This window comes from Saccopteryx bilineata, chromosome 1 (genome assembly GCF_036850765.1).
Source record: "Saccopteryx bilineata isolate mSacBil1 chromosome 1, mSacBil1_pri_phased_curated, whole genome shotgun sequence".
Lineage (NCBI taxonomy): Eukaryota > Metazoa > Chordata > Mammalia > Chiroptera > Emballonuridae > Saccopteryx > Saccopteryx bilineata.
In genome coordinates, this window is record NC_089490.1 from 72,665,106 (window position 1) to 72,682,672 (window position 17,567).

Below are 17,567 nucleotides of genomic sequence, written 5' to 3' on the forward strand. Positions count from 1 at the left end.
GAAAGAGAGAGAGGAAATAGGGAAGGGGAGAGAAAAAATTTAAAAGTCAAAAGGGTAAGAGAGAATTAATTTTTTAAAGTCTCTACTATACAGTCCTTTTTGGTGTAACTTGTCCCCACAAATAAAATTCTAACTTTTACTTGACCCAGAATAAACTAATATTCCCCCCTTTAAAAATACCAACTCAAAATGTTCTAAAGCTAATAGCTCACAATTAACTAAATATTGCTCCCCCCCTCCCACAATTATTCTGATCTGTACTGTTGGAGAAATTATAAGTCTTAAAGAGCCCTTATTGTAACGTTCCCTTCACACACTGTTTTCAAAGTTGAATAGCAAGACATTAAGAAAAAATACTACTGCAAAATAAGAGTCTCTTTTAAATGTGAGAAATTTGCATCTACACTTCTTTCTAGCAAAATTTCCTTTGAGCGATGTTTAAACTCGTAACAAACAGGTCATTCTGCCGCTGGTGTTCTCTCTTCTTCCCTATACAGAGTTCGCATCGCGGGCAGGTCGCTGTCCTCCGACTGCGCTCCCAACGCCAAAACGCTGCCATCAACCCTGGCCAAGAAGGAGTGTCACCCACCGGAAAAGTTTCACGAGTTTGAGGTTGTGTGAGATTTTCCCTCTAAATAAAATATAAAATACGAAAAGTATGGGTCTGGGAGCAAGTGGAGAGAGGGAGCAAGAGAGAGAGGAGAGAGAGTTGTGGAGGGTGCCCTTGGCCGCTCCAGCAGTAACCTGCCTGCCGGTCCCCGTGTGACTGGACCCCCCCTCCCCTCCCTGGTGCCGGGCTTCTCGGGCCCCTTCCTGCAGCCAGCAGTCCGCTCGCCGAGGAGGGGTGCCAGGCCCCGGCAGGCACTTTTATTTTGGCTGAGAGGAGGGAACGCTGCTCCCAGGCCCAAGGGAGGCGAACTGAGCCCTTCTGTTTGGATTTCCCTCCTTGCTATAGCAACCAGCAGCATCAGGACAAAAATGCGCCCTCCCTGGACAATGGCCCGGCCTCCCGCTTCTCGCCCTCGCCTTCCTCCCCCGGAACGCGGCCAGGACTTGCCCAGAGGCTCCGCGGCTCCGCGGCCGGGAACGGCCCCACCCCCACCCGCTGCGGTCCCTCCCGGGGTCAGGCCGGGGCGCGGGGACCGAGCGTCCGCTTCTCCCTGCCCGGCTGATCCCCCGCGCAGGCCGAGGCCGGGACACAGACCCTCTTGTCGGAGCTCGGGGACTCCTACATTTTTTTTAAAATTCAGGTTGTATGAGTGGTTGGATGGCCCTGAGTGGCACAAATTCCAGATTTTATTCAGGGTTAAAAAAATTATTAGTGTAATGCACAAAGCAGACTACTCCCTCTCCGCACCGCTTCCCACCACACAGACACACACACACACACACACTCTCACACACACACACACACACACTCACTCACACACACACACACTCACATAAATATAAGCATCCTAAATCACGGTCTTACGCATGATCTCTGACTTTCTTTCACTCTCCCAAGGTTAATTAAGTTCCCTTCCACGAACTGAGCTCCGCGCCTATTCATTATTCTCTCCCTCTGACCTAGGGCGTTAATATGATCAGACTGTGACTCGGCCGTGTCTTGTTTTCCTATTTTGCGTTTAATTCTGGACCCAGCCGCCCTACATTACCATCGAAAACTCGCAGGAAAGGCCAGAGGAGTGAGCCGGATTCCTTGGTTCATCCTGCCTAAGGCTTTCTCTTCCTGCATCCTCTTTCGGACAATGTCAGCCTCTACATCCCCTGATCCAAATTCTGGAAACGTGTCTTTCAAAACTAGTCACCTAACTTCATTAGGTCCAGAGGTGCCTAGAATGACAGTTCTGAAACTTACACACCTAGTAGAAGGTCCCGGCCCACAGCTATTACCGCTGTGGTTAATCGCTCCCAAGAAAAATTTTGCCCCGGTGCACCACGCCTCCCCTGCTGGCTGCTGTCCCAGGGACGAAACGACACAACTGTGAAGTGCAATCGGACACTTTAGAAGAGATTTACATTCGTGCTCTGTGCAGCCGGAATAAGAAATCCGAAGTTCAACCTCGACTTAATAAATGCAGCCTTGTTTCCTCCAACGACGGAAACCCAGCCCTAGCCCTTGGACAGCGCACCAATGAAATAGTTGAGGACGCTCTTCGCCCGCGTCTGCGCTCAGGTGCTCGCCCTGGCTCTAGCCCCTAGCCTACTGCTTCTTAGAGATTGTTTCCCCAGATAAGACAGGGAAGGGACTGCGGCAAGAGCCTCATCTCAGTACACATCCAAATGCTTTAGAGCTAAGGTGGTTTCTGTTGAAATCACTTGAATGTATAAAAGAGTTGTCATTTCCTCCTGGTGAATAGTCATCCACCTGCTTTAAGGGGGTGGGGAGAGTTGAGGTGGGGAGGGACACCTTCAGGTTACATTGTTAGGAAGTCATTTAACTGTTATTCCTTTGAAAACGAATTTTCAGGAAAGGAACTAGGAGCCACTAATTGCCTTGTGTTCCATTCCTGATATGTCAATATAAACAAGTTGCATTAACTCCAAATAGAGTTCATCTTGCACACTGATGTTATGTGTCCTTTATGCTTTCTCCCCCTGTAAGGCCTCACTCATAGTCACCACTCAAAATTTAACAGGCTTCCTTTGATAATTTACTCAAAGTAATAATCCCTGATACAGCTAGACTACCTGGCTGATATGGTTTTAGAAGCCTTCATGCCTTGCCAGCCTATAAAAGATTCACTTTTGGACTACGAAGGGTGCGGGGGGGGGGGGGGGGGATCACTTTTAATGATGAGATTCAGGACTGAAATAAGAAGGGAAAGAGATTAATATCCATGAATCTAAATAATTTCATTTCAAATGCTCAGCTTAGAACATTACATCTCATTGGTTTACACAGTAGTGAAAGTAAAATAGAATCATCTGTAAGGCATGGACAAACAGAATTTGCCAAGTACATGAAGAATGAGAGTTTCAACTTTCAGAAAACTTTTCCTTCTGTAAGACCACTTATAACATGGAGACAGATGCACATTTAGAAACTTGTAAAATGTATGGATAGATAGTAACATATAAACCTATATGAGATGTTTTTAAAATTCAGGAGACAATGTGCTACTACACAGTTAAAGATGTTAATTTCTGTCCTTTTTAAAGGTAAATGTTGATTGTATTTCTCACAAGAACTAGCAACTTGGAAAAGCCTTCCCCATGCTTCTTAAAAATGCATCCCAAGCCTGCATTTCTTGAACCTTTAAGAAGTTTTTTGTTTTGTTTTGTTTTTTATTGAAACAGCCAACTGCCTTTGTGTGGGTTGGCTGTTTAAAGCTGCAGCTCTGAAGTAGGAGCCTCAGTTTTGACATTCTGTAGGCCCTTAGCAAAGAAGTTCCATTCAAATATGGGGGAGCTCTCCACCAAATCAGATAGCTTCTGGGGGCTAGCAGGGGAGAAGAAAGCACAGAAATGAATGACTGAGACAAGTCAGAAGACAGAGGAGGATGAAAAGGAGGAGGGATTCAAATAATCCTCCAAAGTGGATACATTGAAAACACACACACACACACACACACACACACACACACTGAGGCAATTTTACCGGTTTAAACCAGTTGCCACCTCCTAAGGAAATCTCCTTTGTCTCTTTATTGCTATTATCATATGAATACATAGATGATAAATAAATTAAGATCTATCAGATGAATACCATCTTTCTACTATTTTAATAATCATGTTCTTTCAGTCTAATGTATGGAGTTTTTTCTTCCTGTCAAGTCCTGCTATATAGAAATAAATAAATGACATTTTACATACGGTGTGTGTTTGCTAGAGGAACGAGTTAATAAATTACAGTTTAAGTTTGAATGCATGGATTGGTCCCATTGCTGTTACTCAGGTGAAGACTTGGGGGGACATTGGGTGAAGGTGCTAAGAGCTACTGAGACAGGCTCGCCTAACTCTTTTTGAGGACTGTGACAGTGTGGGAATAAATATGGGTCTTTTTGGTTAAACTCAGATTAGCTGAGTTGTTTCCTGTCCCTACGAGCACCAGGGCAGGAGGGAGTGCTCACCACTTCTTCGAGTCAGTCCAGGTCAAGATACTGAGTAGAGAGAGCCTTTCCTCGAAACCTAAGGGAAGAAAATGGACTGGCAGGTGCCCCGAGCCTGTTCTTGTGGAAGGGGCCTAGGGGACCCCGCAGTCCGCCCCGAGGGAGCAAGGCCCGCACGACCCGTCTGCTCACCCATTGTCCTATAGAGTGATCTTGGGGAGCTATGCTGGAGTGAGGGAGACATCGAGACACCTTGTCAGTTCAAAGCATTTTCGGGTTGTTTGAAATCCTCTCCACGTCAACGGAAGCAGCCTCTGTGTTTGAACAGCTGCTTTGAACAGTGAAAGGGAATGAACTGAATCAAAACCTGGAGGTGTCTCTCTGAGACACCTTCAACGTGCCTTTATGCGCTCGGAGAGAGGCAGGCAGACGTGCGGAATCTGCCCAGGCGGGGTCACGCATAGAAAGGCGCAGGCGACGGTGGGGGGCTGGAGGGGAACAGAGAAGCCCCATCTGGAGCTAAAGTCTCCGATAGCCCAGGTTTCCGGAGCCCCAGGGAGACTCCGCGCCAAGAGGCTGACAGAGAGCCGAGGTTACTCCTAACCCGGCGTTCGCGCCAACCGGGCCTCCCGCAACTGGCGGGGAGGCAAGGGTGGTTCGGGGCGGAGGGGGGGAGGTGTTATCCCGATTATCCAGAGCCTCAGTGCGCGCCTAGCCTTGCCCTCCCGGTGATTGGCTCGACTCCGGGGCCGCGGGGGTGGGATGAGAAGGCTGAGGCCCAGGGGTAGAGCGTTGCTTTGTGTACTCCCGAGGATTTATTGGGTGTGTTAATCCCGTAGAACTACCAGAGTTTACCCGGTTGGGAACGTTTGTCTCCATCTCCTGCAAGTAAAATGAGGCAGGGGTGAGGGGTGGAGACCCGAGACAACAGGATGGGCTGGATCTCGGAGCAGTAATCGCCAGTGAAGTCCCCTTGCAAACAGGAAGTTTTGATGTACACGTGCAACCTATCCTTGCCCACCCCCACTTACAGATACCAGCGCCCCGTGTCCGGAGTTGAAGGCGGGGACGGGGGGGGGGGTAAAAAGAGTGAAGGACGGGGAAGATTTTTAAACTGACTCCAAGCCCCGCTACCTCGGTTTCCTCGGAGATATGTCTGGAAATCTTTTTCTTTGCTCGACTGTATTACCCCACGGCTGCAAAGGCACTAGTCCCTAGAGAAATGTGAAATCAAATCCAGAGAAAAGCAGACACCTGCCCCGGAAGGGGGAAGGGAGGGGAGCTGCTGAATATCCGGACGCGACCCTTCCCTGCGGCTGGGTTCTTCCATTTGTGAGAGCTCTGAGTCTAACAGCTGAGGTGGGGAGGGAGGGGGAAAGGCGAGCGGGTAAGGGGATGAGAGGGGTGCGGTGGACAAGGACAAGGCGCGGCTGGCAAGCGGCCTGTGCGCTCCCAAACCCCAGAGGAGTCGCGCGCCTTGCGTTTAGGACTCGAAGCCGCTGCCAGGACGAGGCGGTCCTGCCTGCCACCTAGTCTCTGCGCTCCTAGTTGAGGAGACGCGGGGGCTAGCCGCCGAGTCTGCGCGCTCCGAGGCTCGGACTTCTTCCTTTTTTTCGAGCTGGGCAAAGTTACGGAATTCTTGGCAGCCCCCAGGCGCACGGCCAGCGTGGCTCCGCGCTTGCGCTGGGATCATGCACAACTCTGTGTGTGTCCTCGCCTAGCCGCGCGGGTGCGCGCGTGGGGGATGCAGGTCCGTGCCGCTAACAGCCTATGGGTTCGACCCTCCCCTAACCATTTCGCTCTCTCCCACACACACACGCTCATAAACACAGGGCACGTGGAAATTCTCAGCCAGAGCGCCTTGCCCGGCAGGTGCTCAGTGTGGTGATTTATAAACAGCTCAGCCACTCCCCAAAGAGCTCCGCTCCTCGTTAGTCATGATGAATTCTCTGGCCCGCTCTACTTTGGTGTCTAGATTGAGATGCTCAGAAGCTCCAAAATGCTCCCCTAGAGCGTTGATTTGGCTCTCTTCACAAACCCACGACTGCCAGCAGCGCCAGCGTTGTAGTTACAACGCTCAGGGCCAAAGGGTAAAAGGGGCAATTCGATCAATTTCCTTGGGGTCTTTTTGCCTTTCTGGGCAGCAACCTGTGATGCGCTTCTAAGTACGGCGCCGCCATAAACTTGGCGCTGGGTGGGAGTCCTGATACTTCAGCCTGGGTCCACGCACAGGCCTCTCCTAGCAGACTCCGCAGGCTCCGAACTGCTTCAGGCACCTGCCCGGGGGCGGCTAGGAAATGACAGTGTCCCGCTGGCGCTGGGTGGAGCTGCGCTAGTGCACCGTCCCGCAGTCTCGCTGTGGAGTTCTTGGTTGAAGACTAAGGAGAGAGCTTCACCAGAAAGCGCTTGAGAACTGAGTTAGACCAACCCCACCCACTGGCGACCGGAGAAGTTACTGATGAGGCAAGTTCCCCTAGCACCAGCACATCTTCCATCACACACTCTTCCTCCCATCGAAGCTGCTAACAGAAAAGTTGTATCGAAGAGCGCCAGGATCGCAGGGGAGCGCTCACGCAGCCTCTGCGTCTCGGCTTCTCCAGGCAGCGGTACGTGCCTCCACCGCACCCGAAGCTGAGAACCCCGTAGCCTTGCACAAGGCAAAGGTCTGCGTGCATTCTCCCACTTTTCTAAACTAGAAACTGTGCGCGCGCCCCAGTGTGGGAATCTGACAAAGACTTGAGAGTTTTGTTTTGCTTTCAATCCGGCCCACTGTGCTGTCAAAGCAGGCAACTCCGCGCCTTAACAGGAATCTCTCACAAGCTGATGCGCGGGCTGAGCCTGCCTCTCGTGGGGTCCTCTCTCGGAAGGGCTGGGAGACAGTTGGGCCTAGAACCTAAAAGGAAGAAAGCCTGCGCTAGCGTTGGGGTGAAGGGAAAGAGGGAAGACCTTTACTGAGAGCAAAAGTGTCCGCACACCCTGGAGCAAAAAACACATGTGCATTGAAATTCTAAACATGGGGAGAAACAGACTTCAACAGGGGGACGCTCCATGGGAGCGTCCAACGGCAGCTTGCTCTAGGTTTAAGAGACGCTGATGTATGTGTGTCCCAAGGTGAATAAAAATCGTACGCTTCCCGGCTCGGTGCAACTCAGCCCTTTCTCTTCCTCCCTCCTTCTTTACCAATCACCCCCCCTCCCCCAAACACACACCGCCCCTGCCCTATACGAAAAAGGTGGACCGACACCCCCTCCCACACACACACACAGACACAGACACCCACCCAAGTCTTCCAAGTGGCTGTGATCAATAGTGCGCGGGGGCCGACCCCCGCCCCTAGCCCCCACCTCTTCGCGGCTTGTAGGCTGCGGAGACAGATGGGGGCGGGCCCATCCGAGAGGGGCGGTGGAGGCTGGGGGTGGGGGAGAAGAGGAGGTGAGATCTAAGAGAATCTGAATCGCGTGGCGAGGGGGCACTAGAGGAAGGCTAGGAGGACTGGGCTGGGGGGGGAAGAGGCGGGGCAGCTCTGTGCCAATCAGTGGCGCCGGCCTGGGAGGTTGCTAGTGGTATCCACGTAAATCAAAGGGCGCGGAGCCAATGGGAGGGGGCGGAGGGGGCGGGGCCCAGGCGCGTGCCGCTGCAAGCCGGCTCTGCCAAGAGAGCGGGAGAGAGCTGGAGAGAACAGGGAGAGTGAGCGAAGCAAGGAGGGAGAGGAGGAGAAAGAGAGCGAGGGCGGGCTAGAGGCGGCGGTAGCAGCAGTAATAGCAGGAGCAGTAACAGAAGGCGTCGGAGCGGGCGTCGGAGCTGCCCGCTGGGGGACAGAAAGGGGAGAGAGCGAGCGAGCCAGGAGAGGAGCCCGAGGCGAAAAAGTAACTGTCAAATGCGCGGCTCCCTTAACCGGAGCTCTCAGTCCGGCTCCGAGAGTCATGGCGACCGCAGCGTCTAACCACTACAGCCTGCTCACCTCCAGCGCCTCCATCGTGCACGCCGAGCCGCCTGGCGGCATGCAGCAGGGCGCGGGGGGCTACCGCGAAGCGCAGAGCCTGGTGCAGAGCGACTACGGCGCGCTGCAGAGCAACGGGCACCCGCTCAGCCACGCTCACCAGTGGATCACCGCGCTGTCCCACGGCGGCGGCGGCGGGGGCGGCGGAGGGGGAGGCGGCGGCGGGGGTGGCGGCGGGGGCGGCGGCGACGGCTCCCCGTGGTCCACCAGCCCCTTGGGCCAGCCGGACATCAAGCCCTCGGTGGTGGTCCAGCAAGGCGGCCGCGGCGACGAGCTGCACGGGCCAGGCGCCCTACAGCAGCAGCACCAGCAGCAGCAACAACAGCAGCAACAGCAGCAGCAGCAGCAACAACAGCAGCAGCAGCAACAGCAGCGGCCACCGCATCTGGTGCACCACGCCGCCAACCACCACCCGGGGCCCGGGGCATGGCGGAGCGCGGCGGCTGCAGCGCACCTCCCGCCCTCCATGGGGGCGTCCAACGGCAGTTTGCTCTACTCACAGCCCAGCTTCACCGTGAACGGCATGCTGGGCGCCGGCGGGCAGCCGGCGGGGCTGCACCACCACGGCCTGCGGGACGCGCACGAGGAGCCGCACCACGCCGACCACCACCCTCACCCACACTCGCACCCGCACCAGCAGCCGCCGCCGCCGCCGCCCCCGCAGGGTCCTCCGGGCCACCCAGGCGCGCACCACGACCCGCACTCGGACGAGGACACGCCGACCTCGGATGACCTGGAGCAGTTCGCCAAACAATTCAAGCAGCGGCGGATCAAACTGGGATTTACCCAAGCGGACGTGGGGCTGGCGCTGGGCACCCTGTACGGCAACGTGTTCTCGCAGACCACCATCTGCAGGTTTGAGGCCCTGCAGCTGAGCTTCAAGAACATGTGCAAGCTGAAGCCTTTGTTGAACAAGTGGTTGGAGGAAGCGGACTCATCCTCGGGCAGCCCCACCAGCATAGACAAGATCGCAGCGCAGGGGCGCAAGAGGAAAAAGCGGACCTCCATCGAGGTGAGCGTCAAGGGGGCTCTGGAGAGCCATTTCCTCAAATGCCCCAAGCCCTCGGCCCAAGAGATCACTTCCCTCGCGGACAGCTTACAGCTGGAGAAGGAGGTGGTGAGAGTTTGGTTTTGTAACAGGAGACAGAAAGAGAAAAGGATGACCCCTCCCGGAGGGACTCTGCCGGGCGCCGAGGATGTGTACGGGGGTAGTAGGGACACGCCACCACACCACGGGGTGCAGACGCCCGTCCAGTGAACTCGAGCGGGGGGAGGGGCAGAGCGTGGGGCTCCCCCTCCCCTTCCGTCCACCGCCCTTTTCCCGGCCCCCTTGTTCCCTCTATAACTTCTGATTGTTCTTTTATTTTTAATTATTATTTCCCCGCTCCTGAAAAAGAAAAAAAAATAAGGAAAGCAACTAAGGCACTGGACTATCCTTTAAACGGTAGCAGGTGTAATGATGTGTTTGACCTTTACAGGCTAGTACCCAGGCAATGGAGTGGAGTGTCTGTCTCATAGAGTGGGGAGAGAGTGAAAGAGAGAGAAAAAGAGAGAGTGAGGAAGAGAGCGAGAAAGAGAGAAAGAGAACTAAAATAAATACTTTGCAAAACTAAATAAATTACCAAAAAAAAAAAAAGATCCACCAAGCCGTGATAAACACAAAACACAGCTTCCTGATGCTTGGAGTTGGCACATGCTGCTGTGTTTATTTAGTGTGGATCCCCATCAGGAGAGAGGAAAAAATACACACGTTCTTTGATGTAGGCAAAATCTAACCACATAAATTTGCACTGCAAGAAAATTGAAGTTTACATGAACAAATCCATGAACATATTTTTCTTTCTCCCACCTTTAATTTTGAAATTGTTGCGGTTTCTGTTTTGTTTTGTTTTGTTTAGAACAGAGATGAGAAGCCAGCTCTTGGCCACTCTCCATTTCTAATGCTCCTGTGTAGCCACTTGTTCTTCTTACTGTTTGTGAACTTTGGTTACCTTCAAACCTCCTCTTCTCCCTTACATTGATGTAACTTTTATTTGTTCCTTTTACCAAAGCAAAAAAACGATTGGCTCCATTCAAAATAAATAATTCTCTGCTTTCAGGAAATGTGCCTGGTCTACCCTCTTTATCCAAGGTGAGAATCCAGTTTGGAATACAAAAATGAGAGTCAAGCATTGGTTTTTGTTGCCAGCCACAAAGTAAACTTCATTTTCAGGCAGTGTTTCTGGGGAGCTTGCATAGGGGAGAAAAAGAGAAATCGATAGTGAATGACTGATTGCTTCATTTTATCAAGCGGGCCCATTGTGAAAGAGTTCAGAGGATATGAGGAGGTTAATTATATTTTCAGAGTTGTCCAACAGAAAGAAAGTGGCACTTTGAAAAGAACTAGGGAAATATGTATCAGACACCTCCTGTATTGTTCTCTGTCTTTAGTTTTAATAACTTTATTTAGGAGGAATTATTTGTGCTAACAGCAGAAGTTAAACTTTGTTCCTCTAATAGCTTTTTTAAAAAAGAAAAAACATAGAGAAAATAATCTGGGAACTTAATGGTGTATGCCTAGACTGTATTTCTTAGCACACAAATACCCACATTCATACAGAGACTATTTCCACTCTAGACTGGTTTTGTTGTCACTAGCTGATTTGTTTTATCAAATTATATTTGAGGTCCCACACCTTCTTCTCCTGTAATTTATTACAGAAAATACCAGCTTGACTTGGACAGCTTTCTCCCCCTCTTTCACTAAGGAAGCCAAATGAAGTGGGGGGGGAAATGCTATTTTCAATCCTTCTTTTTCTCCCTTTGTTGATAGTTTTACGTGCTTTTTTGACCTTATCTTGACGGAAAATGGTTAACTCACAAAACAAAAGAATCTACTGGGAAGTGTAGGTGAAAAAACCTGTAACTGTGTTGAAAATGAATGCCATTAAACTGTGATCAGTTAAAATATTTTTAAATAATCAGCACAAAAGGGCGCTAAAAGGGAAAACACTTTTTATTCATCTTAAAAGATCGGGGCTTTTTTTTCTGGTTAGAAATTAGGTAAATTTTTATTTAAAAAAACTAAATCTTTATACCATAAAATTATGGTTTAGCATCAGATTAGCATTGCACTCAGTAGTTAATGTTTTAGGATATATGCTTTATATTGTCTTTTCAAAAACACCGGTGATTGTTTCATTTTCAATGTTTTTGCAAGATAAATGATGACTTATAATGGGCATATTTATTTGCCTGTATTTCATTTCTCCCAATGAATGTCACAAGGAGGTGGGCATGGAGCTGCTTGGGGTGCATCACACTGCTTGGTCCTGAAGTGTGGGGACTGGCCTTTAGTGAAGCAATCCAGAGCAGGGCAAATAGTCAAGGGTAAAGGGAGGAAATGAATTTTCAGATTCTTATTACCAAGTGGGTAAGGTTAGAAGCTGGAGTTCAGAGGATGTGTCTATAGCTCCTCTAACTCTCAGAGGTTTACTGAGATGAAAGTTACCACTGAACCTTACCACTATGTATATATGTTTAATATCTGTCTTTTGAAATGCAGAAATAGTTTAAATGTTTCTTTGTCTATTTTTCTTCTTTTTTTTTTAATGCTACCCAGGGAAATATTTTCATATCATTTTTAAGTGGCCTGCCTCAATGTATATTTATTTCTTTTAAAGCAAAAAGGTTCTGGAAACTGTTTTTTCTGTAGCTTTAAATGAGTAGGTGAGCAAAATCTATATGGGATGTAATTTTTTTGTTCGGTCTCTTTAAAAATACTTTGTTTTGGTACATTTGGTTGTGCTTGTGGGGAAAAATAAAAACGCAGAGATCCTTATATATTTATGTTAAAGTAATATTTTATTATCTACATAAAACAGAAATGCACAATACCTTCATAGTTTGTTCTAATTATTGAAATATCTTTATTTTATTTTTAAAATAGTGCCAAGTTTTAAGGGGGAAACCTCTAGACCTTAAACTGACTGAGTTGAGTTGTATGTAAAACACTTTCCTTCCTTTACACTTCATAAAGTTTTGGAATAAATTTTATGCATATACTGCCAGGTTTTACGTTGATAACTTTCAGAAGCTTTATTATTATTATTATTATTACTATTAAGTGAGACTATTGTTCTGATTCACTTTTCTTTGCAAAAACAATTCTCAACCCCAAACCGTTCAGCTACTGTGCCTGTAGCATTAAATCGAAATGGTCATTGGGTTTGAGCGTCAATTTGTTTGCCATTTCATGGCCTGACAAAGAGATGTTTGTCCTCTTTAAATATAAGCAGATATCCCTGCATCTTCTTTCCAGGTTAGCTTTAGCCTACCCACTTTCGCCATTTTTGGAAAATATCAATGGAACTAGGTGGACTTTATTCTTAACCTACATGTCCTCACATAATTTGGGATTTACATAAAAGCAAGACTTAGTTAAGGAAAGTATTCTTTTTAGTAATTTACAAATACCTTTCAACAAAGAATAACTCTGACAATATGCAATATATGTGTTTACCAAGTATTAGTGGTGGGGTACTATATATTATTCCAGTTAGGTTTACAGAAAAAGATGGATTTTTTTTTTGCAATGATTTATACAATATTTTCTATTTCTCATCAGGCAAACAGCCTCCAACACAAGAAAGACTGTGGTGCTAATAACAGATTGTTTCAGATGGCTATAGATGAACATTACACTTACCAAAATCAGTTTTAATGTTAAAGAAAAATCCAAGAAGTGTTGGGTTAGTTTACAAGTTTGCTGATTTACTTAAAGTCCCCCTTGGAACATTAGTTTTAGTATAAATGACCATTTTGAAAGGTAGTTTCTTGGCTTATTACATCTGATCATCTTTTCTAACTCCTAGTCAATATTACAGAGGTCCCAAACAGATTCAGCCAAATGAACTTATCAATAGTCTGAATGTGAAGTGACAGAAAGAAGAAGTGTTTTGTGACCACAGACATGCTGATGGGTAAAATGTTTAAGCTGGGTATAGATTTGAGTTCTGGGTCAATATCTTCCTCCATTGTAGGGAAAAAACCAAGCAGCATCTGCCCTCTGCAGGGCATTTTAGTGGACCTTGAGAAGGCGTTTTTGTTCTTAGCCACAGGGGCTGCTGACTGGAAACCGTCACGTGGTAAACGGACACGCCATGGTTTTGACCCACGCTTGCCGTTCAGATTCTAAAGCTACTCAGACAGTTTCAGTGCCATTTGGTGGAATGTATTCCATGCTAAGGTGAAAAACTCCATCACTGCCATTGGGAGAAATTTGTGGGGCAGTCACCCCTAAAACGTTGGCTAGACACAATGGCAAACCCTTTCTTTTTCCTAAAGACAATAATGCAAAAGAGGGCCATCCTAAAAGAGCTCCTATGCTTCTTCAAAATACATCACTTTTAAATTTTATGGTGTAAGATGAGGGGAAAGGGCTCATGTGGGAGCATTTTGTGAAGGTCAGATGGAGGGAATGGCCACAAATGATATTATGCATGGCACTTCTAAACAGTCTCCGTTCCCACAAACTTACATCCTTTATATTCAGATGCAGCAACAAAAGCACCCCTCTCCCTGCCCTCCTGCTCCCACCAGTGGCATCCACGCACTGGTGGGCAAATATTTCTGCTGAAATGGCTTTAATAAAAGCATTCATCTTTTTATTTATTTTCTAAAAAGTGGCTAATAAAGAGATGCATCAGCAACAATGGGGGGAAATGGCACGTGACCGCCTTGGCACCTGCACGTAGGTCTATATGGAGCGTTCACATCCTATGGAAGCTGTTCGAGAGTGCTGGGCTGCTGGGCGAGAGAAACGATCTTTTTATCACTGGTCTCTGATTCGTCTTTGTTGGTTTTTCAATCAGTGTATAGAACTCTGTTCTAGAGTCGATTGAATTCCTAGACAAGTTAAAGAATGAAGCAGAGAATGGAGCTTGCACCGAAAGAGACAGAAGGATGGGAAGTGAGGGTCAAAAGTAAAAGTTTTGGGGGGGAGTCTGCTTGTATATTTTGGCGAGGCAAAAGTGACAGTGTTCATTTAAAAAGAAAAACAAAGAAAGATGCATCTTTAAGTACTAGGCATGAATCTTGACAATAAGACAAATGAGATGTACAGCTAAATTTTATACAGATATTTCCCCCTATTCAGGAAAGTTTACTTTTTCAATGATACATAATCTGTTAACAGGGGACAGTTGGTAGCAGGAGAAAAGCAGGGCTCCTGGTACCTGTTCTCACCGCATGATTCAGGATGGTAAATAATTCAGAAGTGGCACGGCCTTGCCACTCAGCTAGCAAAACATGGAGTAAACTTGCCCACCTTTGCAGAACTTGGGGCAGAGTTATTTCAATGCCCTCTTATCTAGATGTGGGTACAAGAGTACCAGAAAGTGGCTTTTTAGAATTTTCCTTAAGACTTTGCTTAGTTATGGAGATGAAGGAACAATCAGAATATTTTCACATTGTTCTTGTATTTGGTGGGAAGCTAGGAAATTTGCTTCTTTTTTTTTTTTTAAGAAAAAAAGTTAATTAACTCTATCATGTAGTACGTTCCCTTTACCTTAATAACAACTCTGCTTGGCTTAGCTGTTAGAGGTTTTAGAAACAATATTATACCCCATCAAACAACCCTGGCCTCTCTTATTGTTCCTAGAATTCTGGTTGTTGATAACATTAAGATGTATTTCTTTTTTTAAAAATAATGTCTAAAATGTTATTTAATACACCAGTAAAAGTGCACCTATATCTTAAAGTTTATTCCTTCCACGTTTCTGAGTTTTTATAGCTCTTTGTCTGGGATTTGAGGGTGGGGGGACTTCCATGTGCGGTTCCTGCGCGGAGGTTCTGCTGTCTGGAGTGGTCTGTGGCTGGTGGCAGGGGCCTCTGCTCTCAGGATGGGGAGCTGTCATCTCTAAAAATGGAGGAAGTGAATGTTCCACAAAGATCCACTTGTCACTGATTTTAGAAAGACAGGGAGGCATTAGGACTCCATCTGAGCAATACGGAGTGGATTTTGATTGTTATAAATTGTGTACGACTAAGTCGGTGTGCAAAATGATGGCCATAGAAACCTCGATGTGGAGTAAATTTGAATCTGAATCCTTTTTGATTTGGTGCATATAATTTTTCTCCCACCAGGGTTTCCTCTGGGTTTGTTGTTTAAAAAGAAAATAAAATGCCACACATAAAAGAATTTGGCGAGTTTGGCAGGAGAGTAGGAAAAAGAAAAACTTTGTTGCGGGTTTGTAACACAAATTAGCCATTGTAAATCACTGGGCTTTAAGATTAAGGCAAATCCTTGTAGAAAGTGTTGGGAGTTCTTTCATTCTGGTTAAGAAATATCATTCCGTCAGAGGAATTCTTATATTTTATAGTATATGATTCTGAAAAGAATGACTTGGCATTGATAACTTTTTGTTTGCTTGCTTCCCGAACAAAATATTTCTTCCAAGTTTTTAGAGTCCCTGGCCCAGGCGCGTGCGTGTGCTACCGGCCTCACCTGCTCGCCTCTAGGGTGCAAAAAAGGCCCCTCAGCCCAAGCCCCAAAGCGCCCCCACCCCAAGGCCCAGACCGTCCCACTGGCCGCTTTAGGCAGAGGAGAGACGTGAGAGGAGCCAAGCTTCCACGCACTCCAGCCCGGAAGGCCGGACGCTGCACAGCCCCTGAGTGTTTGCCAAAGACCCGGACGCTTGAACTCTTTAGAGTGAAGTGACAGTCCCGACGTCTTGGGCCATTCCGTCATTTTCCCTCTCCAGAAAGACCCTGGAGGTGGGAAGAGGGCGTGAGTGGTCGGTGCGTTCGTCCACTAGCCCACGCAAAGCTGAGGGTAGAGGTGGTGATTTGGAGAAGGGTAGAGACCATGGGTATGGCTGCCGCCCCTGGGGAAGTTGGTTCTAGTTGCCGTGAGTTGACGGGGCCTTGCTGGGGGCGCGCGTAGCAGGGGCAGAGATTGGACGGGGGCGCAGAGGTGACTGAGGGGCGAGGGTCCAGGGGTGGCTGGATCTCTCAGCTTTCTGCTTGCATGGCTTTTCCGCTTGATGCTGCACAGTGGGCCCAGGACATTGCTTTCTGCATGAGGCAACCGTGGGAGAAGGTGCCCCAGGAGGAGAGAGTAGAGGAGGCAACCGCAGTAAAACTGGGTAGGAAAAGGCTCAGCTGCCTGTGATTTGGCCTTTTTCTGTTGTTTGTTTGTTTGTTTGGGGGAGAGTAGGGGAGGGAGGTTGGGGAGGGTCAAGGAACGGAGCAGGGAGCCAGAGCTGGCAAGATAAGTTCTGAAGCGTGTTCCCCTTAGCTTACACCCAAGCAACTTCTGGCCGCCCCTGACTGCAACTCCCTGTCTCCAGAAGAGAGGAACCCATAATCCAAGCGCTGGAGCCTGGAGGAGAACGAACCTTGAAACCCTCTGCAACCGACCACCCCCTGCTGGACCTAAAATCGCTTTTATGTCTACACTGAAGGAAAGTCATTTCCCCAGCGAAGGGAACCTGGGCACCCCTCTGTACACCCACCCCATCACCCCAAGTCCGAGCTGAGGGCAGCGAGCAGGGCGGGGCCGGGCCCCACCGCCGCCGGAGGCCCAGGGTTCTCCAGAGCCTGGGCACTCGCGCGCGGAGAGGCGTCCCCTCCCCCTTATCTGTGTAAGGCCCCTGGGAGGAGTCGCCCGGTGGGAGGAAATCAATTCTTAAAACCTTTGCTGGGAGTTCTAAGGCGGCCTTTTGCCTCCAGAGGAGGTGAGTCCTGGTGGGGGCCAGGGGCTTTGAGGGTCTGGGGTGCGCGGTGGGCCGCCGAGGCAGGAAGCCGGCTGAGGGGAGTGGGCAGGCGGCCAGGGGCAGAGCAGGGGCTCTGCTGGGGCGCAGGTCCGCGCTGGCGCGGGGCCCGGCCGCTGCCGGGGCGCCCGGCCTCCTGCTCGCTCCCGCCGCGCCGCCCGTGGCCACTCACCCGCCCGGCGGCCAGCCCGGGCGGGACGCACACAAACAAGGATGCTTCTATTTACTCTCCTCTGCCTGTGGATTTCTAAGACATTCAGCAGGCACAATCATTAAACTAATTTGTATTTGATTGTTTGGGCGGACGGAGGGTAGTTTTATTGCGCTAAGCATTCAAGCAGGCACGCATCGCTGATTACCAGTATACATTAAATAAAGTTGTTTGTACACATTGTCTTACCACATATAGGCAGAGGCTTATTATTCTAATTACTCTAATTAGTGCATTGAAATGTTTTCTACTTGATTTGAGGAGACAGTGATTAGTTCTATTACTTCTTTTAACTCGTATTTTATGGAAAACTGTTGGTGCATGTTCAAATTACTTTATTTGCCCCCGGAATATAACGCTGACCCAAACGCAGTGAACTGCACGGCCCTGGTGGGGTCCCAACTTTGATGTGGGACCGGCTTGGAAGAGGCGCCCGTCCTTCCCCCTCCCCCTCTGGCAGCGGCGTCTCCCCGCTCGCGGCCGCCGCTCCGCCCTCGCCCCAGCCCGGGAGGCGCGCCCCGCGCCAGCCGAGTCCGAGCGGACGCGGA

The 17,567-nt window shown here is 49.0% G+C and overlaps 1 protein-coding gene across 1 annotated transcript; it reads left to right on the forward strand.

Moving 5' to 3' along the window:
- The first annotated feature begins 7,802 nt into the window (after window positions 1-7,802).
- Window positions 7,803-9,673, forward strand: POU3F2 (POU class 3 homeobox 2). Its single transcript, XM_066253029.1, has one exon. The coding sequence runs from the start codon at window positions 7,979-7,981 to the stop codon at window positions 9,311-9,313; it is 1,335 nt and encodes a 444-aa protein (XP_066109126.1). The 5' UTR covers window positions 7,803-7,978; the 3' UTR covers window positions 9,314-9,673.
- The last annotated feature ends 7,894 nt before the right edge of the window (window positions 9,674-17,567 follow it).

Bases quoted from the DNA above. Each gene is read 5' to 3' on its own strand.
- POU3F2 (XM_066253029.1), top strand. From the start codon at position 7,979: ATGGCGACCGCAGCGTCTAACCACTACAGCCTGCTCACCTCCAGCGCC.